The 24197-nt window shown below is 40.7% G+C and overlaps 1 protein-coding gene across 2 annotated transcripts in view; it reads left to right on the plus strand.

The window, feature by feature from the left end:
- Positions 1 to 24197, plus strand: part of AGAP2 (ArfGAP with GTPase domain, ankyrin repeat and PH domain 2) — a 319347-nt gene that overhangs the window by 151435 nt on the left and 143715 nt on the right. For both annotated transcript variants that reach the window (XM_040340872.1, XM_040340873.1), the window contains exon 3: positions 27 to 114. In XM_040340872.1, the coding sequence (XP_040196806.1) occupies positions 27 to 114 (88 nt within the window). The remainder of the gene's footprint in view (positions 1 to 26; positions 115 to 24197) is intronic.

The raw sequence follows: 24197 nt of genomic DNA on the forward strand, positions 1-24197 counted from the left end.
TTATTATCTCTCTTGTTCTCTCTTAGGGAGTTCTGGGTAATGTCAAAAGTGCAAAATCTTCTCTGGTTCACCGATTTGTTACTGGATCCTATCTGCCATTAGAGGCACCAGAAAGTAAGTCTACAAAAACCACCTCTGTACATTTCCAGTGATAATTTACTCTTAGTTCTCCAGAAATGAAAACAAGTCAAGAGGGCAAAAGGGGAATTTCATAAAGTAAAAACTTTATATTAATTGAGTTGGCTGTTTAGACAAGTATATGATTGCTGGTCTTTTGAACCTTTGTAAACGTGAATTGTATTCCAATGCATATAAGTGTATTTGTTCTCATAAAGTACACATATATGGTTACCTTATAATATAATTGAACATGCTTTGCTAAAAAAAAATGGACTTTCCTGCCAAATGTGTTGTGGGTCTAATGCTATTTTTCAAATTGCTTTATCTTTCTCTAAGATTTACTTGTTTTTTTTAAAGGATGCACGAGTGACAGTTTTTCTTATCAATGCCTTTACTGCATATTTTCCCCTTTATTTGTTATTTGTATAGGCATATTGAAGCCATAGATAAGTTGCTTGCATAGCCTGTATTACTGCATAAGGGCTTAAAAGAACAAGCCAACCCAGTAGGGGATTCAGGGGGAGCCATGTGATTATTAGGTGATCCGAACGTGTTTTCATCCCCTTCTTTCCCTTCTGAGTACAGTAATTCTCCATTGACTGAGATAATCTCATAAAGATAAAGATGTGTAACTATGATGTGGTTGACTTGATTCATTGTGGTAACATCAAAATACATAATGCCAACAGCCAGGTATAAGCATGGCAAGAAAGCATGCACATGAATGGAGTGTAAAAGGGGGCTGACATTTTTTTTTGCACACAAGTAATGTTTGCCACTGCCATATATTCAAATAGATACTATTTTCTTCTTGCATTTTCAATGAATTGCCATTTACTTGGCCACTGTGAAGGATTATATTACATCATAGCATTTTTAATATACAGAAACTGTCAAATATGATAAGTGATTATGTATTTTCTAGACTTTGGTTAATAAGTCTTCTGGTATAATGAATGACACGGTATCTGTCGACTATTATGATTTCCCCTGGCATACACATGAGAGAAGTAGAAAGCAGAAAGCATTTATAACTATCTTGTAAACCAACTGGTTTTTTTTTTCTGTTTGATTATTGTGCCATGTAGTCTATATTTCACTTTTAGGCCCCTATCACACTGGGGCGGGAGCAGCGTCGGCGGTAAGCGCCGCTATTTTTAGCGGCGCTTTACTGCCAATTTCGCGGCACTATTCGGCCACTAGCGAGGCGTTTTTACCCCTGCTAGCGGCCGAGAAAGGGTTAAAACCACCCTATGTGCCTCTGCAGAGGTGCATTGCTGGCGGTATAGCCGCGCTGTCCCATTGATTTCAATGGGCGTGAGCGGTGAAGAAGCTGTATATAAACTGTTTCTTCAACGCTCCAAAGATGCGGCTAGCAGGACTTTTTTTCCCGTCCTGCTAGCGCACCGCTCCAGTGTGAAAGCCCTCAGGCTTTCACACTGGGGAAACAGCAGCAGCAGCTGTTTAGGGTCGGTTTGCAGGCACTATATTTAACGCAATATTTTTAGCCCTCTCTGGCAACACCTTCATATGCAAGCTCTCACTTATGATTGGCTCCTTAATTCCATGTGATCCAACGAGAAGTGTCGGCCCACTATCTTCCACATGCACATATCGGGGAATCCACAGTGCTCCCTGTCTGTCCACGTGTCGCTACCTCAGCTCCCATGCCAGACAATTTTTAACAGCTCTGGTCCTGTGCTCACATCTATACAGTTGACATCACCATTGCATTCGCCCCTGAAGAGTTGGTATATCCCAACGAAACACGTCGGGCATACATAGATGCATGATGTTCACACAGATGATTTTATGTTTTTTATACTACCAAGCCCCTCCAGTGGTTCATGTTGTGCAGGACTTGTCCTTACTCCACGAGATGCCAAGTACCATTGTGTTATTATGCATATGTAATTTGTAGCATGTTTATGCGATTTTGTGGATGCAATTTTTATCATTCAGTATGCTTTATATTATATCACAAGGCATAATAAAATGCTCTTTACTAAGACTGCTCTTTGTTATACACCTCTCATTGTAAGTCCTCAGCCAACTGCCCCCTTTTGTGTTGGAACCTAATTAACCAATACTGTATACCTTATATGCTTACTCCGCATGGTGATTGGCCTAATTTAAAGTCCCGCTGACCAAACTCTCCTTTTTTCTGTTCAAAATTTGGGATGGAGGCCATTTACCTATGGTGCCTTGGACCACATCATTTTTTTTTTTTAAGTATAAGGAGGTACAAAAGCTAGGCTATTGAACTAGGCTTGTTTGGCACCTATGCCATTTTGGGTCAACTTGTCTACATTGGTGTCAGAGGTACATATGTAAACCTTAAATCATTTTTTCAGTATGTTTGGCATCATGAATCTCATTTGTTTAAGAAAACTGTATGCAGCGAGGCATGATGCCAAACATACTGAAAAAAAAGATTTAGAACCTTTGTAAACATAAGGGTTTGAAGCTTATTTTTTTAACTGCTATATGTGTAGTTGCTGGAGAGATTTACTTTCTCTGTTTGCCATAGTGACCGTTGTTACTGGGACAAAAAGTGATGGGAAATCCAAAGGTTGGATGCTGTCACTAGAGCAGGATGTGAAGGGAAAATTACCAATGTGGAGCACTAGATGCAATTGACAACTGTCTTATAGAAGGGGTCTTCCCACATTTTAGAGAGATTTGTATTCCCTTGCCCTTCAGAAAGTTAAAGGAAAGTAATGTCTCGTACACATGATCAGAATTTCCGATGGAAAAAGTCAAACTGACTTTTTCCATCCGAAATTCCGACCGTGTGGATTTTTTTCATCGAAAATTCTGAGGAATTTTGTCAGAGTTTAGATAGAGAACATCCCATGGAATTCCGTCGGAACTCTGATGTGATTTTGGCTGGTCAAAAGTCCGACCGTGTGTACGGGGCATTAGTCCAGTTTTAACCATTCCCTGCTGCCTCAAAAAAAGTTTTCTTAGCTTTACATACACCTAACCAGAAGTAGAAGGAAAATATTGGAAAAAGAGGAGCCCAGTCTGTACCACACAAGCACCCAATGTGGTGCTTAATCTTTATAAGACCCACCAGGCACCAAACCTTCTACCCCTCAGATCTGGTGAGTGTGGTGCTGCTTTAGATATACAGTACTGTAATTCCAGACTTATGCAGAAAAATCTAGCTTACTTAAGGAACAGAATTCTTTGCTGTCTAGTTCAGTCATTTTTCCTTTTCTACTTAAGCCACCCACTCATTCACTCCGCTGTGTTCTTTATATGCTGATGCTTAAAGTGGCAGAAAGCATTGTATATTGTCAGCAGGGAAAAGGTACTTTGTTTTTAAAACCACAAAAGAACATCTCTTTCTCCAAACATTTAGAAGCAAGGAATTCTAAAAGTGAATTAATTACAGCTGTGTAGGCTCTCCGCATGAAAAATGTTACACTTTATGCACAGACCTTCATAAAGAATAGGGCTAGTGCCTTTTTATGATAAATATCTGTACTTTATTTCAGGAAATGCACACAGTCTTAATCATTTTGTTCTGAAGTACATTGGATGTTGCTCATAATAAGCTGTATTAATTAAAGGGAAAATCACCCCAAAACAGAGTGAAGCAGAGTTTGATTCCTTAAAAGGCTTCTTTCTGCCGTTGAGGGGGTGCATGGCCAGCAGTGATACTGTATTATAGCTCATGTGTGGGCTATTCCATACGACTTAGGTTTTTATTGTGGCTTGTGATCCTGACAAAGATATCTTCAGAAATATATGAAGAGCATTCTCCTCATATTCCCGTGAATATATACAGCCAAAATTGTTGGCACCCCAATTTTTTCCATAAAATAAAGTATTTCTCCCAGAAAAGTATTGCAGTAACACATGTTTATTCCTTTTGTGTGTATTGGAATAAAACAAAAAAAGGGAGGAAAAAAAGCAAATTGGACATGTCAAACAAAACTCCAAAAATGGACTGGTCAAAATTCTTGGCACACTTAACTTAATATTTGGTTGCACACCCTTTGGAAAACATAACTGAAATCAGGCGCTTCCTATAACCATCAATAAGCTTCTTACACCTCTCACCCGGGAATTTTGGACCACCCTTCTTTTGCAAACTGCTCCAGGTCTCTCTTATTGTAAGGGTGCCTTTTCCCAACAGCAATTTTATGATCTCTCCACAGGTGTTCAATGGGATTTCGATCTGGACTCATTGCTGGCCACTTTAGAACTCTCTAGCGCTTTGTTGCCATCCATTTTTGGGTGCTTTTTGACGTATGTTTGGGGTCATTGTCCTGCTGGATGACCCAAGATCTCGGACACAAATCCAGCTTTCTGACAATGGTCTCTACAGTGCGACCCAAAATCCTTTGGTAATCGTCAGATTTCATGATGCCTTGCACACATTCTAGGCAGCCAGTGCCAGAGGCAGCAAAACAACCCAAAACATAATTGAACCTCCACCACATTTCACTGTAGGTACTGTGTTCTTTTCTTTGTAGGTCTCATTCCATTTTCGGTAAACAGTAGAATGATGTGCTTTACCAAAAAGCTCTATCTTGGTCTCATCTGCCCACAAGACGTTTTCCCAGAAGGATTTTGGCTTACTCAAGTACATTTTGGCAAACTGTAGACTTGCTTTTTTATGTCTCTGTGTCAGCAGTGGGGGTTCTCCTGAGTCTCCTGTCATAGCGTTTCATTTAATTTAAATATCGACGGATAGTTCGCGCTGACACTGATGCTCCCTGAGCCTGCAGGACAGCTTGAATTTCTTTGGAACTTGTTTGGGGCTGCTTATCCACCATCCGGACTATCCTGCGTTACAACCTTTCATGAATTTTTCTCCTCCGTCCACACCCAGAGAGATTAGCTACAGTGCCATGGGTTGCAAACTTCTTGATAATGTTTCGCACTGTGGACAAAGGCAAATCTAGATCTCGGGAGTTGGACTTGTAACCTTGAGATTGTTGATATTTTTCCACAATTTTGGTTCTCAAGTTCTCAGACAGTTCTCTTATCCTCTTTCTGTTGTCTGTGCTTAGTGTGGCACACACAGACACACAATGCAAAGACTAAGTGAAATTCTCACCTTTTTTATCTGCTTTCAGGTGTGATTTTTATATTGCCCGCACCTGTTACTTGCCCCAGGTGAGTTTAAAGGAGCACCGCATGCTTGAAACAATCTTATTTATCCACAATTTTGAAAGGGTGCCAAGAATTTTGACCAGCCCACTTTTGGAGTTTTGTGTGTCCAATTTGCTTTTTTTCCTTCCTTTTTTTGTTTTGTTCCAATACACACAAAGGGAATAAACATATGTATAGCAAAACATGTGTTACTGCAATACTGTTCTGTGAGGCCTCGTACACACGACCGAGAATCTTGTCATAAAGGAAACGTCGTTTTCCTCGACGAGGTTCTTGTCAGGCTTGACGAGAATCTTGTTAAGCTTTCCTTGCATACACACTATCAAGACAAAATCTCGTCATTCTCAAACGCGGTGACGTACAACACGTACGATGGCACTATAAAGGGGAAGTTCGATTCCACTGGCGCCACCCTTGGGGCTGCTTTTGCTAATCTCATGTTACCGTGTGTTAAGTAAAAGTTTGGTGAGAGACGATTCATGCTTTTTAGTCTGTTACAGTGTGACAAATGTGCTATCTCCATTACGAACGCTACTTTTACCGAAGGTGCGCTCCCGTCTCATACTTTATTCTGAGCATGCGCGGGTTTCTAAGCATACACACGGAAAAAAGAGAGCATGTTCTCTTTTTTTCTCGTCGAGATCCACGACAGTTTTCTCGACAAAAAACATACACACGACCGTGTGTACGAGGCCTGAGAAATACTTGATTTTCTAGAAAAACTTCGGCCATGACTGTATTTACATTTATACTCATGAATTAAAGAAAAAATGTAAACATTAATTTAAAAAAACCTTGTGGAACCTACTGTACATTTCATTATATGGTCTTCTCGTGCTCTGCATGCCAAAACGTGTATTTGGAAAGCTTCTAAACCCAGTGGAGAGAAAGTAGTGACTTAAAGTGGATCTATCAGGACAATTCACCATTAACCTACATCAGTAGGAGATATGTAGCATTACCCAATCAGTTTTAATTTCAGTTAAAAAAAAAACCTCTTTCTTGCCACAAAGATTTCTTGAATTGTTTTCAATCAGCAGTGATACGAAAGGTCATAAAGGCTGAATTGGATAATTGCAAACTAAACACGAAAGAACGGGTTCGTTGGGACCCCAGAGACCCAAAGAAGCCAGGGGGAGTGGGTCAGGGCTAGTGGACTGTATCGGTACTAGATAAATCAGTTATACAGAGTAAGTATAGTAAAGGTAAAAAAGTTTAATTTATTAAAAGATACATAACATAAGAGAATTAAAGAATACACAATGTTTTAAAATTACAACAGTAATAGTGTGAAACAGATTATACGACCAGCCAACACGTCATCGAGGTGGTATATATAGGCCCTAGTATGCGGGCAGCGATGAGGCGGAGGGGGTCATATAGATCAGGATCTCTACTAGTTTCGCTACTCGTGGTAGCTTCGTCAGGAGAAATTCCGTTCCTTATTCAAAATTATGTTAGGATGATGGTACTTTAAGATTATGTTATTTTTTGTCTACTGAGAGGTCTCTATATAAACACGAAAGAAGGTTTTCAAAATGTTGAAAAATTTGTTTTCATGAAGCTGTACTAATTGACGTGAATTTATTAAAACAGACTATAGTAGCCCATTACATAACATAAAATATATATTTACATAGTATAAAATTGTATATTGTAGAGAGATTATGGGAATTAGTTTTCACATACATTTTTTTTTCTACCTTTTTTCTATTTTGTAAGAGATTAGGGGACAATTCCGACAAAGTTCATCCAGGAATTGACCTTAAAGCTCAGCCTCTACCTACTAAGTATTGACAATCAGTGCCTCCTTTACTCAGGCACTCAACCTAGAATGACAGCAAATGTGGCTTTCTCAAGTAGGAGCAAACAGGACACAAGCAGCTCTTAACACTTGATGTTAACCTATTTCAAGATCTAACCTCTCTAGTACTGCTTACTAATCTAAGCCAGTCCTTTGTGGGGCACTTATAACACATGATTGTCAGAAATTGTCTTTATTATTCTCCTCCAGTTGTACACATTACTCATTCATATTGCTTGCTGTGATTCATGTTGGAAGAAGGGGGATGTACACTCCTTTCTGCAGCTTAATCAGCTGCAATACTGTATATAGATGTGCTTGCATGGCTGTGTAGTGGGTGCCCCCTCCTCAGGGCATGCCTGCAGTCTGCATGAACCCTCCAATTACTATTGCGCTATGTTTCTTTAGCTTTCTTCTTCTGTAAACTGTCACTTCCATCTACTGACTGTCATGTTAGTTGTGGCTTGGGAGCAAGCAGCTCAGGACAGTATAATAAGTTTATTTGCCCTTCGATTTTGTGGCTCCCACTGTTTGCATAACATATATCCTCCTGGGACTACATTTTTACACTGCTTCCTATCTCTCCACATGTTGCCTCTATGCCCTAGCCTACATCCCAGACAGCCTTTTTAAAACAGATCTACTTAGTCGGCTCATACTGAAGCCTCGTACACACGACCGAGGAACTCGACGGGCGAAACACATTGTTTTCCTCGTCGAGTTCCTTGTTAGGCGACAAGGAACTTGACAAGGGAAGTTTCTCCATTCCCGTCGAGGACAAAGAAGACATGCTCTCTTTTTGGCTGGACGGGATCCTCGACAGTTTCCTTGTCGAAAAATGTACACACGACCGGTTTCCTCGGCAAAAAAAAAATCCCAGCAAGTTTCTTGCTGGTTTTTGCCGAGAAACTCGGTCGTGTGTACGAGGCCTGAGAGTAGTGATGCTGATGTCAATATTACATTTAGTCAATCAGCAGGCTGTAATTATGGCAGTGAAGCCCAAAGGTTTGACAGACATACTTAAAACGAATGTAAACCCGATTCATGAGATACCCTGTTTCCCTGAAAATAACACCTACCCCTAAAATAAGACCTAGCATACTTTTCCAGGAGGACTGCAATATAAGCCCTACCCCGAAAATAAGCCCTAGTTTAAAATCCTATAACCCACTCTATTACAGTAGTACACAATGTACAATGTGTGTGTTTCTGTAACATAAATGCAGGGAAGAGAGCTCCGGCAGGTCACAAAAGCGCAGAGCGGCGCTATAATGAAGGTATTTGGCACAATTATATTACAGAAATACACACATTGTACATTATATAATACTATAATAGAGTGGATTACAAGATTTTATAAGCATTTTAACTAAGTTCACACGGGGGATTCCTAACAGCCAGGGAGGGAGAGGGGAAGAGAAGACAGCACATTACATGGTAAGACCTACCCCGAAAATAAGCCCTACTGTATCTTTTGTTTCCAAAATTAATATAAGACCCGGGCTTATTTTCGGGGAAACACGGTATAAGCTGAGCACATATCGTATTTTTCACTCCATAAGACGCAATTTTTTCCCCACAAAAAAGGAGGAAAAATGCCTTTGCGTCTTATGGAGTGAAAACTGACCAGTCGCCTCCGTGTTACAATATCGGTCACCTCCCCTCTCCTTTCCCCGCTATGTCTTCTGGGTCCTGTAGGCTGGTGGGGGTTTATGTCACCGGTGCACACACAGTGGCGATTTTTCGTCCCTGCTCGATCGATGACCTCAGGCGCCGAACAAGCGGGGGATACAAGAGGCCGGCATCTCCAGCGTGTCATCTGCTGGAGTGACCATGCAATGTGAGTACATGGTGGTAGGTATCTAGTCAGTCTCAGGTCTTTCTTTATCAGACTGCACCTGCAGGTGTTCACAGCCTGCATTGTGAATTTGTTATAAGATGGTGATATTTCCTATGAATTGTATATAAACTGAATTTGGTGACAGGGCGATATTTGTTTGCTGCCTGGAAGCTATCTGGCACACTTGATAGATGCCTGCATTTGGTGCAGAGTATTTTTTTTCTTGTTTTCCTCCTCTAAAATGTAGATGTTTCTTATGGTCAGGCGCAGCTTATGGAGCGAAAAATATGGTATATCTGCAGTTGACGGTAATATACCAAGTTAGCAGTTCCAGAGAATTCACCTCCCCTGCACTAGGCAAGTACTGGCTCTGTATGTAAGATATGAGCAAATAAAAAAGATCTGGATAGCCTCACTCCAAGTTGATGTATTTATTGAATGGAAAACAGTACATACAGCATACAGAATCTCTCCAGCCACCCCCTCTGTGCACTATGGATAGATTCATGCATCTATGGCCACCGCTGCCACTCTGAATTACAGCAGTGGGGGTGTTTTTTAGGCTCCTGATTAAAGCCATAGGCTCTAATAGGCATCAAAGAAAAGTGACCTGCGAGCAAAATGCTTGGCGCTCGCAGTTCACTCAGCTGTGAGCTTAGGAAAGCGAATATTTGCTTTCCTAACACTGAACTGCCTCTCCGCCAATCAGGTGCTCGGGTCTGTTACCTGTCACCGGATTGGCTGAAACGACAGGCGCTGCTATTGGACACCTATCAGGAGGAGAGGATGGGAGTCGGGAGATGAGGACATCAGGAGACGCTGGCTTGAAGAACCCCGCTCGTCGCCGTCACCCCCTGCCTCACCAAGACAGGGTAAGTGCTAGGCAGACGGTGAGTGGATTGGGGGGTCACACTGGTGGCATTCAATGGCACAGTGGCAGCGATTGATGGCACAGTGGCTGCAATTGATGGCACAGTGGCTGCAATTAATGTGTTTTTTCAGAATTTTTCGGTTTGTTTGCGCCCCCCCCCAAACAATTTAAGGCACCTGCCGCCACTGCATTGGCCGCTTTTTATTAATGGGAGCCACAGTACAGCTTCTATCAATGGAGGACGTGGTGGTACGGAAAGGATGGGCATTGTTGTACTCTTGACAAGTGCATATGACAGGTCCCTCAGCTTGTATTAACTCCTGCAGCACCAGATGATTAGCTTGCAGAGAGATCAGAGAACAGAGGATCTCAATTAAAACTGCAGCCATTAACACAAGGGAAATTGCCCATTGATTGTAAGTACTGTCCCTTATGCTGATTTTGTAAAATCTAAATTGACTAAATCTAGGCTTTACATTTCTACTTGGTGTCACTTGTGACAAATAAGCATGTTTTTATATTACAAGATTTGTAGCAAATTATGTAAATGTGAATGTTATTACAGTATTGTCAAGCTATAAAGCAATGTATCTGCTTAAGGCATAGAGTGAAATGGCTGAGAAAGCACTTCCAAATAAGCTTCAGTTCATGTCATCATGTCCATAATATCTCTTTAGTCTTTTCTTTTGCTTAGTGAACCAAATTTTAGTCTTATAGAGGAAAGACTATACCTAGGCAATGTACTCTGAATTAGAATACAAAAAAATATATTTATATCATATTTCGAAAAGGCCAAGTAAAAATGAATAATGATACAAAAGTACAAGTGTCCAAATTCTTCTATTTGCTCAGTGAGGTTGTTTGTAGCATTACAGGAACAATACGGGGGCACAGGAGGTAGAGAGGAGCAAGTCAAAGCTTAAAGCTGAGCTTAACTGAGCATGACAAATTGAAAATGCTATTTAACCACTTACCCCCCGGACCATATTGCTGCCCAAAGACCAGAGTACTTTTTGCGATTCGGGACTGCGTCGCTTTAACAGACAATTGCGCGGTCGTGCGACGTGGCTCCCAAACAAAATTGGCGTCCTTTTTTTCCCACAAATAGAGCTTTCTTTTGGTGGTATTTGATCACCTCTGCGTTTTTTATTTTTTGCGCTATAAACAAAAATAGAACGACAATTTTGAAAAAAATGAATATTTTTTACTTTTTGCTGTAATAAATATCCCCCAAAAATATATAAAAAAACATTTTTTTTCCTCAGTTTAGGCCGATACGTATTCTTCTACATATTTTTCGTAAAAAAAAATCGCAATAAGCGTTTATTGATTGGTTTGCGCAAAAGTTATAGCGTTTACAAAATAGGGGGTATTTTTATGGCATTTTTATTAATATTTTTTTTTACTAGTAATGGCGGCGATCAGCGATTTTTTTTTCGGTATTGCGACATTATGGCGGACACTTCGGACATTTTTGACACATTTTTGGGACCATTGGCATTTTTATAGCGATCAGTGCTATAAAAATGCATTAGATTACTATAAAAATGCCACTGGCAGTGAAGGGGTTAACACTAGGGGGCGGGGAAGGGGTTAAGTATGCCTGGGTGTGTTCTTACTGTGGGGGGGGGGGGTGGCCTCACTAGGGGAAACACTGATCTTCTGTTCATACATTGTATGAACAGAAAATCAGCATTTCCCCTGCTGACAGGAACGAGAGCTGTGTGTTTACACACACAGCTCCCGTTCCCCGCTCTGTACCGAGCGATCGCGTGTGCCCGGCGGCGATCGCGCCCGCCGGGCACACGCACGGGAGTCGGGGGCGAGCGGGGGGCGCGCGCGCCCCTAGTGCCGGCTAAAAGGCAGGACGTCCATTTACGTGGTCTCGCCTAGGAGAGCCACCTTGTGGACGTAATATGACGGTGCGGCGACGGCAAGTGGTTAAAGGGGTTGTAAAGGTTTGTTTTTTATTTTCTAAATAGGTTCCTTTAAGCTAGTGCATTGTTGGTTCACTTACCTTTTCCTTCGATTTCCCTCCTAAATGTTTTTGTTTGCGTAAGTCGTCCGTGAATGGGGCTGGACGTCATTTACGTTCACGACGAAACCAATGACGTCCGTGCAACGTCATTTGGAGCAATGCACACTGGGATATTTTAGGGACGGCGCATGCGCATGCCGTTCGGCGCGGGGACACGCTTCATTTAAATAAAACACGCCCCCTACCCGCCGAATTTGAATTCTGCCGGGTGATTTACGCTACGCCGCCGCAACTTTACACGCAAGTGCTTTGTGAATAAAGCACTTGCCTGAAAAACTTGCGGTGGCGTAACGTAAATGAGATACATTACGCCTGCACAGAGATACACCGATCTCTGTGAATCTGCCCCAATGTATTTAGAAATGTTCTGCAAACTGGATGCGGTTTAAGCCGCACTCAATTCGCATAGATGTGAACCCGGCCTTCACGTATCGCAGTGCTGTATCGCAAAAACATTGGCCTGGCCATGAAGGGTGCTAAATCTCCTGGAGGTCAAGTAGTTAACTGAGAAAACCCTTCCTCCTATACTCCAGATGAAAGAAGAAAAAATGCACATGAAGACTTCTGTGATGCGTGACATCATTTTAACCTAGGCCAGAAACCAGGAAGCAACTGAAGATATTTAAAACATGTTTAAACCAAGTAAATACAATATACCTGTATATCTATTAAAGCGGAGGTCCCACTAAAAAAAAATATATTAAAAGCCAGCAGCTACAAATACAGCAGCTGCTGACTTTTAACCTCCCTGGCGGTATGATTATTTCAGATTTTAGTTACTGAAAGCGGTACCATTATTTTGCAAGGAAATTTGGCGTTTTACATTGTAGGCCTGCAATTCTTAGGAATAACTCACTTAAATCTGTCCAAACAAGAGTCTAGTAGACATCTCGGGTATGAAAAAGTTTGAAAAACAAAATCATAAATTATAATATAATAAATAATTATAAATGATTATAACAAATAATAATATAATTATAAAAAAATTATTCAATAATGTAATCAACTCAAAATCACTGAAATTTGCTCAGTTGCAGAATTGTCGCTGTCATTACTTTTATTTTTTTATGACGAATTTCCCCACAAATCGCTATCGCACAATTCTGCAAGTGATTATAATTTATTATCGCTGTTTTCTAGCTGCTCTAAAATCACTTTTGACATAAAGGGACACTTTTGGTTGCTATGGACAATCTACAGTTTGCAGGCAGAAAGAACCGTTTTTATTATACAAAAGTACATGTAGGGCACTGGGCAGACCACTAGGGACAAGGGGTGTGTGTATTTTTTACATACAGTACTGTAATCTGTAAGATTACAGTATACTGTATGTATTGTGTTTATGTACTTTTTTTAATTTGGCGCCGTTCTCCGCCCCCGTGCGTCGTAACGGCGCAGGGAACGGAGCACGGTGGCACACAGGGACACTTTGAATCGAGCGAGGACACCGCTCAATCACACAGTTGAGAGGCATCGCAGGATCCAGAGACAAGGTAAGTAAACCATGCCTGTGGCTGCTGTGAGGCGATCCCGAGTCTGGCTCGGTGTTACCGCTCTTGGTTCTGAAATTCCACCCCAAGCCAGACTCGGGAATACCGCCAGGGGGGTTAATAAATGGACACTAACCTGTCCAGGGTGCCCGTGATGTCAGCAGCCAAAGCCCAGCAATCGCTCGGCTCCCGGCTGCCCCTGCCACCATCCTCGGTGAGGGAATCAGGAAATGAAGTGTTGCGGCTTAACTTCCCAGTTCCCTACTGCGCATGAGCGAGTCACGCTGCGCGTCTTTGCTGGTCCCCGCTGTGTTCTGGGAGCTGTGTGTCTCCCTGAAGACAGCGGGGGGACAGAGTAGGTGTCGGAATTGGCGTAGATCACAAGGTGGTCTATGCCAAGAGGTGGGAGCAAATACCTGTATTAGACAGGTTTCTGCTCCCCCCTCCCCCTGAAACGTGCCAAATGTGACACCGGAGGGGGGGAGGGTTCCAAAAATTGGAAGTTCCTTTCTTGGGTGGAACTCCACTTTAACTAATGCTTGCAGAATAATGATTACTAATATTTAATGTTAGTTGAGAGAGTTTAGTTCCACTTTAACTCTTGACTTGGAAAAGTCAGGGTTGGATTGCTCATCATTTCAACTGCCTTCATCTCTGGATCTAATGATTGTCTTGTCACACAGTATTTACTGAGGCTGACCTCTGCCTCTCCATGTTTTCATCATATTACCAGTTGGAATTATTCAGGATTGTGACAGCTTTTGCTGCAAGAGTAGGAACGATCAGAATATTACAAAATAGCGGCTTTTGATTCAATTTGAAAGGTATGCATTTTACAGAATAATTGGCTTTTCGTGAAAATGTGTTTCAAAGAAAAGTTCCTGTATTTCCCATATAAATTAATTTGATTCTAGCTATCCTTTTTGCGTGGCAGGTCAAACAATAAAACAAAAAAGCATTTTAATGTGGATAATTAAGCAATACAGACAGCATAATCGCTGACATACTTATATGTATGTAAAACAGTGCATTGTTTGTTTAACTAGTACTACCTTGCTCGGACATTGTTTGACGTATCATGCCCCTGATCGCTTGAAAGAGGTAGTCAATCTCAGTCCTCAAATACCCCCAACAGTCCATGTTTTAGGAATTTCTCATAGATAAAATAGCTGTCCAAAATACCAAGCTATTGACTCTGATTTAAAGCACCTGTGCAAGATAAAGGAAAACCTGCATACATGGCCTGTCGGGGGTACTTGAGGACAGGGTTGAGAACCACTGGTCTAGGGAGTAGTTCAGTTGAACTCTGCCATGGGATGCATATGTGTGATTGATGACTGTGCCCAAGCACAGAACATTTACAGATCATTGGGCAGTCACGGAGCATGGACGCATGTAGTCTGGCTGGGATGATGATGTATGGGTGCATGGGCTTTACAAAATGTGAGCACAGTGTAATTGGGAGTTGGAAACAGGGACAAGCATATTGGGACATAATACAAGCATGCCTAGTGTGAGTACACCCTAAGAGAATTTGGCAAAAAGAAATGCTGACATATTAAAGTGGTATTAAACTCAAAACCACAAATGTAATATATTGCAGCTTACCAATCATTAGTTGTGGTAGCTGCTTTGGTTTTCTTTTTAGGCATTTTTCTAGTGATATGGCTGGTAACATATTTCCTGAGTTAGGCCTCGTACACACGACCATTTTCCTTGGCAAAATCCATCAAGAAAAAAGCTTTGCGGAGGAAAATGGTCGTGTATATGTTTTTCGTCGAGAAAACTGTCGTGGATCTCGACGAGAAAAAAAGAGAACATGTTTTCTTTTTTCTCTTTGGGAGTCTCAATTTCCTCATCGTGTTTCTCGTCGGGCTGGTTTACGATGAGAAACACGTTTGTGTGTATGCTTAGAAACCCGCGCATGCTCAGAATAAAGTATGAGACGGGAGCGCACCTTCGGTAAAAGTAGCGTTCGTAATGGATATAGCACATTCGTCACGCTGTAACAGACTGAAAAGCGCGAATCGTCTCTCACCAAACTTTTACTAACACGCAGTAACATGACATTAGCAAAAGCAGCCCCAAGGGTGTCGCCAGTGGAATCAAACTTCCCCTTTATAGTGCTGTCGTACGTGTTGTACGTCACCGCGTTTGAGAATGACGAGATTTTGTCTTGACAGTGTGCACACAAAGAAAGCTTGACAAGATTCTCGACAAGCCTGACAAGAACCTTGTTGAGAAAAACAATGTTTCTTTTACGACGAGATTCTCGGTCGTGTGAACGAGGCCTCAGAGTGTGTGACAGGAGTGACTTTGGGTCGGGGGTTTGTGGCATTCAGCTTGCCCTGGAGAGTTCTGGAGGCTCCTTGTCCAGCTTCCCCAGGCTCTCTTATGTGTAAATCACCCTGTGTCTCTAATAGTGGCACAGGGTGAATGAGAACCCCACTGTGATCTGTGATAGTCAGACTCAATGCTGTATATATGTATATATAATGTGTGCTGTCTCATGCTGTTGTGTACTATTTGCTGTGATGGTTTGGGGTGTGACTGTATTCTATTGTCTATTGTGGCTGTCTGCCTCAACTATTATGGAATGTGTAAGGCCTCGTACACACGACCGTTTTCCTCGACAGAATCCATCAAGAAACTTGGTGGCAGAGCTTTTTTGCAGAGGAAAACTGTCGTGTGTATGTTTTTCATAGAGAAAACTGTTGAGGAACTCGACGAGAAAAAAAGAGAACAAGTTCTCTTTTTCCTCGACGGGAGTCTCAATTTCCTCGCCGTGTTCCTCGTCGGGCTGGTTTTCGACGAGAAACACTTTCGTGTGTATGCTCAGAAACCCGCACATGCTCAGAATAAAGTATGAGATGGGAGCACACCTTCGGTAAAAGTAGCGTTTGTAATGGAGATAGCACATTCGTCACGCTGTAACAGACTGAAAAGTGCAAATTGTCTCTTACCAAACTTTTACTTAACACGCAGTAACATGAGATTAGCAAAAGAAGCCCCAAGGGTTGTGCCAGTGGAATCGAACTTCCCCTGCCGTCGTACGTGTTGAACGTCACCGCGTTTGAGAACAACGAGATTTGGTCTTGACCGTGTGTACGCAAAGAAAGCTTGTCAAGTTTCTCAACAAGCCTAACAAGGAACTCGTCGAGGAAAACGATGTTTCATTTACGATGAGTTCCTCGGTCGTGTGTACGAGGCCATAGTGTCTTGCTGTGAGAAAAGAGGAGGGGGGATTCCTGACCTGTGTGTCCGTTATCATTGCACAGTTTAACCCGCCCTGTTTTCCAAGGGTGGGGGGAAGTGTTTTGAAGTGGGATCTGTATAACATATTCTTGAATAAAGTAGTCTGTTGGTTTTTACCCTACACTGGGGTGTTTTCAGGTGACTAGGAAGGCTGGAGAGTCTTGGATGGTGCTGGTTCTGGACAGAGGAAGCATTGACGACGGACCAAGTTCTGTTTGAGGACAGAGGGTTCGTCACAGAGTGCCTATACTGGCAAGATCACCAAGTGAAAATAAAAGAAAGAAAGACTAAAAAATAAAACATACCTAAGAATTGGCAAGCTGCAATAGAATAAATATTTGCTTTTGGGTTTATTACTGCTTTAAACCATTTACTATCAAGCTAGTATTTAAAATAAAGTTCTGCTTTACCCATGCTGGGCAAAGTACCAGTTCAATGGCGGTTCAGGTACCCAGGCACTGTCATGTCATATATGTGGAAAGACCTATGTTAGTTTCAATATTTGACTTGCAGCTTACACAGGACTTCCTCTCTTTATTTCCCAAGGCCAAATAGAGCAATGGTGGAGTGAAGGAAAGAAAGGCATTTAACTAAAAACGTTTGGTTTGCCCTGCATGGGCAAAGCAAAGGTTCATTTTAATAAACAGCCTAGAACAAGAGTCTATGGGAGTATAATTTCAATGTCAGGATGTTATGCCGTGTACACATGATAATTTTTTGGGTTGTAAAAAACAAAGTTTTTCAGCCTCTAGAAAAAACAAAGTTTTTCCAACTTCATCATTAAAACGACGTTGCCCACACACGATCGTTAAAAAAAATGCTCTAGCAAAGCGCGGTGACGTACGACGGCACTATAAAGGGGAAGTTCATTCGGATGGCGCCACCCTTTGGGCTGCTTTAGCTGATTTTGTGTTAGTAAAAGATGATTTGCGCTTTTCTGTCTGTTACAGCATGATGAATGTGCTTACTTAATTACGAATGGTAGTTTTACCAGAACGAGTGCTCCCGTCTCATAACTTGCTTCTGAGCATGCGCGGGTTTTTCACATTGTTTAAGCCCACACACGATCATTTTTTACTAGTGTTGCTCACGAATATTCGCATTGCGAATATTCGACTCGAATATAGCATATTCGAGAAATCGCGCTATATTTCGAATTTCGCGGTGAATATTCGCAATTCCGAATATTCGCATTTTTTCAATTTGATTTTTAAAACAGATCACATCCTATCGACGTCTAAAAGCATTGCTGGTATGATTAGAGACCCTGGGCCGAGTAGCTAAGCTGAGGCGATCCTTTTATGTTGCCAAATTGAAAAAAAAAAATTGCGATTTTTCGCTATTGCGAATGCGAAAATGATTGCGAATTTTCGATAACTGTGGTAGGAGAACTCTGATTGTCTCTGATGCAAAAGGGGGGGGCTTTGTGTATGTTTCTGTTATGAATATTTGTATGTTTGATATTATTATTTTTTGTAAGAAGGAAAAAATTGCGCATACCTTAAAAAAAGGGGAGAATACAGCAGCAACTCAAAAATGTTATACAACATAAATTAATACAAGAGAGAAAATGGAGTCGCTCTACAAGAATAAAAAATATGTCTAGTGACAAGACATGTGGGCAAATTATAAAATAAGCAAGCGCAAATAACTTGTGAAATACACAGTGAAACAAATATATAAAGAAATATAGTCCCAATAATAGAAAAATAATCTTTCATAAAAATGTCTTTGATATGTGAAGTGAAAAAAAGTCCAAAGCATGCAGCATGAACGTGTTCAATCTTCAAGGTGTTTGATTGACAAATGGCTGTGACAGATGGATAGAGTAAAGAATCACCACCAATGCAAAACACTTTTTATTTTGTATTGTAAAATATCACGAATATTCTGAGCCAATCAGAGTGCTCCTTCCGCATTTGCCGAATATTCGCAATTATTTTGTATTGTAAAATATCAAGAATATTCTGAGCCAATCAGAGTGCTCCTTCCGCATTTGCCGAATATTCGCAATTATTTTGTATTGTAAAATATCAAGAATATTCTGAGCCAATCAGAGTGCTCCTTCCGCATTTGCCGAATATTCGCAATTATTTTGTATTGTAGAATATCACGAATATTCTGAGCCAATCAGAGTGCTCCTACAGCATTTGTCGAAATTGCGCAATAAATATCGCATTCGCATGTTGCGATATTTCGATAAAATATCACGAATATTCTGAGCCAATCAGAGCGCTCCTCCAGCATTTCTCGAAATTGCGCAATAAATATCGCATTCGCATGTTGCGATATTTCGATAAAATATCACAAATATTCTGAGCCAATCAGAGTGCTCCTACCGCAGTTATCAAAAAATCGCAATTATTTTCGCATTCGCAATAGCGAAAAATCGCAATCATTTAATTTCGATAAAATATCACGAATATTCGAATTTAGCGAATATATCTCGAATATTCGAATATATATTCGAGATATATCGCGAAATCGAATATGGCATATTCTGCTCAACACTATTTTTTACAACCTGAAAAACGACATTGTTTAAAACATCGTTAAACAATGCGGCATGTTCGATTTTTTTTTTGTCGTTTTTTAGAACCCGAAAAATTATGTGAAGCCCACACACGATCGTTTTAAATGACATTTTTTAAAAACTTAGTTTTTTACATGCCGAAAAATGATCGTGTGTACGCATTAGGCTGTCAGACTTGTCAACTTTTGCTACAATACCCTCACATATTGGTCTAATTAAAGAATAATTATTACAAGAAGACATTTGACAGAATTAATTGTATAGACTGCATTGCTCTTGAAGAGACGTAGAAGAGATGTAGTCTCTGTTGTCTCTCCGACAGATGACTCATCTGAGTTTCAGAAAAGGAAAGTTTTAGCTTAGGTTTCTGAAAACATTTAATGTGTATCTAGCACCCCGAGTCTCTGTAAGTCTTTCAAAATCAGAACACATTGTGCTATTAATGTTCCCATCTACTCTGTCAATAAAACATTAGCGGAAAATGCTTGCAATTTTATTTTTATTTTTTTAAATAAACTGCCAGTTATATGAAAAAATTACATTTGACAGCTTGGCCACAGTAGCAGTAGACAAAAACCAAATTCATCCAATAAATAAAGTCATATGAAGACATTTTACTTGTTTTAAAATGGGAATAATTCACCTTAAAGGGCTTTGTGGATTAAAGGCTCTGTTTAGCCCAATTCAGCATATACTATTTTAAAGCACCATCAAAGGAACAGGTAAAGTCTTGCACTGGTTGGCCATTGAAATTATATGGATAAATTATACGGATAAAAGGTAGAATCATTGGCTCCAATAATCATATCATTTACTATACTAATTAATTCTTAAGAAAGTTGACTAAGAAATTTTCAGGCATCAGTGTATACCATGTTCTCGCTTAAAGATGCATGCTCACTTACTTGAAAATACCACTTACGCAAAATCACCCTATTCACCCTAAAACAACTAAAGTTCAATTGAACTTTAAAATTAAAATTAAAATACCTAAATACATTCCAAGTGCATCAAAACAGATCAGCTACATCCTGAGAGGAAAAGCCTGGCAGCATGGTGGGCATTTTTGACACAGCTTGAGCCTAATGATTGCTGCACCACCTCTAGGCTACCTTGGGCTTAACCATCAATTATATAGTATTGGTCCGCAGGTTACATAGTTTGTATTTGGATCCTTTACTCCAGTGTTTCTCAACTCCAGTCCTCAAGGCGCACCAACAGGTCATGTTTTCAGGATTTCCCTCAATTGAAACAGCTGTGGTAATTACTAAGGCAGTGAAACTGATCGAATCACCTGTGCAAAATAATGGAAAGCCTGAAAACATGACCTGTTGGGGCGCCTTGAGGACTGGAGTTGAGAAACACTGCTTTACTCTACCTATGAACCACTGATGTTCGGCCTGCCCTCTGTATTCCTTCAATTATTATCTTTTTTGCTACGCTGACATCTCAAGTCCTGACCCCATACCACTATCTGGATCTTATACTTTTAGTACTGATGAGTGTTGCCTGGCATACCTTATTGGCTGCTGACTCATCAATATACTTTGTTAGCTTAGCAGCCCTAGGTTTGTTGCCTTGATAGAGCAATTTGTATCTTGGTTTTACATTGGTGGACATGTTCCTAATGCCCCTATACCCACCCATGGGAGTGTTCCCTGGGCCCTATGTGCCTGCCATGCCTGTTGATGCTTTCTCAATATATCGAGGCTTTAAGAAGCCATACGTTTCAAAACACATTGACCTCAAACCTAGATGACTGGTAAAGCAGAAATATAAGCAATACTTCATATCTGCCAGGTAATGTATCAGAATTATATATAATTCCAGTCATTTGTAGGTGCATACTTGGGACTTGTTAATCCCTTACATTATTGAGGGGCATTTCTGTTATTTTTAATCTGATCCATATTGTTTTTTAACAATTTTGTAATAAAGATATTATCTTGTTATACATATTTATGCTTTTGTGTCTCCTATGCTGAGCTGATAAAGTCTGGCCATTTTTGTAGGGTAGATGTGGTCTTTTCCACCATACACTGCGGTTTTCTTCTATAACAATAGAGATGTGGCTATTGGAAGTATATTTTTACATATCCTGTAAGAGTTATGACTGGAAAATGAACCAATCTTGTTTGTAACCCAGGGACTGCCTGTACTTGAATTTGTATGCACCTGGAATGCATTTAGCTAATATATATATAGTTGATTGGCATTCAAAGTGGAATTCAATGCTAGACCTAACTTAGCTTAAAGGGGTTGTAAAGGTTTATTTTTTATTTTCTAAATATGTTCCTGTAAGCTAGTGCGTTGTTGGTTCACTTACCTTTTCCTTTAATTTCTTTTAAATGTTTTTTCTCTTTGTTTTCTTTGAATTTCTCACTTCCCGTTCCTCCTCAGTAAGGTGTTCAGTGAGCTGTTCTAAATGACTTTCCACCGCTCAGATGATGGTGGAAAGCTTACTGAGGAGAAACAATAAGTGAGAAATTCAAACAAAGAAAAAAAACATTTAGAAGGGAAATTGAAGGAAAAGCTAAGTGAACCAACAATGCACTAGCTTAAAGGAACCAATTTAGAGAATAAAAGACGAACCTTTACAACCCATTTAAGTTTAAAACTGCTCCCATCCCCCTTCCCCCTTCTAACGCCTGTTCTAACTACCATGTAGAAGTAATATGCTTATACTTGCTACCTTACCGTATACTTTTCTCGTGCTCTAGAGCTGGTCACGTGATCTCTCCAGTATCCTGGTTCAGGAGAGAGACCGAGAATTTATGTAAAGCCTGGGTGCAGACATCAACCATAGGTTTACTGTCGGGCATCAGTTGTCGGATGCTTCTCCTCTTCCCTGAACATGGCTGCTGGGAGCCAATCATGTGACCAGACTGGAGCATCCGGCGAAAAGTGCAGGCCATACATGTGTCAAATTTCAAAAGAATTTTCTTTCGAAAATCTTATCTAAGAATTTTCGTTCGTATTTCGTACCATTAGTGGGCTGCAGCAACAGCCGATTTTCGTGTGGCCATTGAATTTTAATAATCGGACATGTTGGAAATTTTTTGAAAACAAACGATTTTCTAATCAATGATGGGAGAATCGTGTGAGAAATGTCATTGAATAAGAAATGCGCATGAGTGCAAGAAAAGAAAATTCCCAGAAAGAAAAGAAGATTCCCAGACATGAAAATTCTTTTTTTGTAGAAACATGAGGTGAAATTGAAGGTTTGGTTGGTCGAATTTCGAAATCAATGGTGGCATCATCGGATCACAAAACGCACAAGTTTTCTGATTTTCAAAGGAAAATTCTTTCACAATTCGACCATGTATGGCCAGCCTAAGCATCTTCCTTCTACAGGGTTGTTAGAATTGGAGTTACAAGAAGTTTGGAGAAGTTTTAAGCTTAGTTAGAGTTAGCCTGGAGTTCTACTTTAAACTAAAAGTTTAGTTGAGTTTTTCGGACCCTTTCACACTTACGGATCCCGTGAGGATCCGTTCCTTTAATATCCACTTGCTAAGCTGGGATTGCTCTGTTGATCCCCGCTGAGCCGGCAGATGACAGGGTGGTCCCTGCACACTGTGTAGGGACTGCCATGTCAGATCTCCGCTCTCCTCTATGGGGGGATTGGATGATCCGTGTTCACCTTATCTGTCCGTGTTCACCCGATCCGATCCGCAGACGGATGGAAAAATATGATTTTCCGCCGTCTGCAGAAACGGACCATAGCGGGGACCGATGAGACCGCTATCCCATAGGGATACATGTATGTCCGTATTTTATCCGAAAACGGATGAATGAAATACTGAGATACGGTCCGAACGTGTGAAAGAGCCCTTATACTATCTTGCACAAATTATAGGCACATAGCCAGAAACCTCTGTACACAAGCTGAAATATATTGCTCTGTATTGTTTAGCGTATTTGTGCTTTTAAACCACGAGATCTGGATTCACATTTGACAATAATAGCATAGGAGAATGATTTAAATGGCTGTCTGCTATCCTAAAATGAGCATTACACTTTTAGTTCCCAGGTTTGTTATGGAGGTTTACAAATGTTAATACCTTTGGGCAGAGCTTTTTTTCTCAGAGAATAGGTACAGGAACTCCCCCTCTCCAGCCCCTACCCACCTTTGAGCACCGTCCCTTGGTTCCACCACCTACCCACCTCTCACCTCTCAGTACTACCCTTTTTAGGGGAATACAGAACCAAATATCATTTGTGGTGTAAAGTAATTTGTATGGAATTTCATAAAAAGCTTAGCAGTAAAATAGATCCCCTGCAGCCAGCAACAATAGACCCCCCAGCAACAATGGACCACCTGCAACATAAGACCTACCCCAAAGGAACAATAGATTCCCCACCAGCAACAATAGACTTTCCCAGCAAAAATATGCCCACCTGCAAAAAATAGATCACCTCCAGCAGTAGGTGCACCTCCGACAATAGATCCCCCATCAGCTGACAGATCCTGCAACACACCCAAGCACCACTTGACATTACATACATTCAGTGGGAGAGGTGCCGGAACTGCGTTCCCCCGCGTTCCGGGTTGATTTACTAAAGGCAAATAGATTGTGCACATTTGAAAGTGCAGTTGCAATCTGCAAGTGCAGTTGCAATCTGCAAGTGCAGTTGCAATCTGCAAGTGCAGTTGCTCCAGAGCTTAGTAAATGAGGTAACGCTTCATTTTACAAATAACAACCAATCACGTCCAAGGAAATAATAATATTAAAAAAAAAAAACAGCATTTTTGCTTGTGCATGATTGGATAATGGAGGCAGCAGAGCTCCTCCTCATTTACTAAGCACTGGAGCAAATGTATTTGCAAAATGCAACTACACTTTTCAAAGCGCACAGTCTTTTTCCCCTTTAGTAAATCACCCCCCTTGTGTTGTAAAGGAAACCTAGTTTTATTTTATTTACATAAGACACACCTAGATTTAAATTCTTCTTTATGTAGAACATTCTGTGCATTGTCCAGTTGCCATTTGTCTTTTTAACCTTATTTTTAATAAAAAAAAAAAAATGATGTCACATGTATTTTATTGCACCAGATCAAAGTTGGGAGCACTGGAACTTTTTTGAAACAAAACCTATCATCGCGCTTGTGTAACCA

Source organism: Rana temporaria, chromosome 2 (assembly GCF_905171775.1).
Source record: "Rana temporaria chromosome 2, aRanTem1.1, whole genome shotgun sequence".
In the NCBI taxonomy this organism is placed as follows: Eukaryota; Metazoa; Chordata; class Amphibia; order Anura; family Ranidae; genus Rana; species Rana temporaria.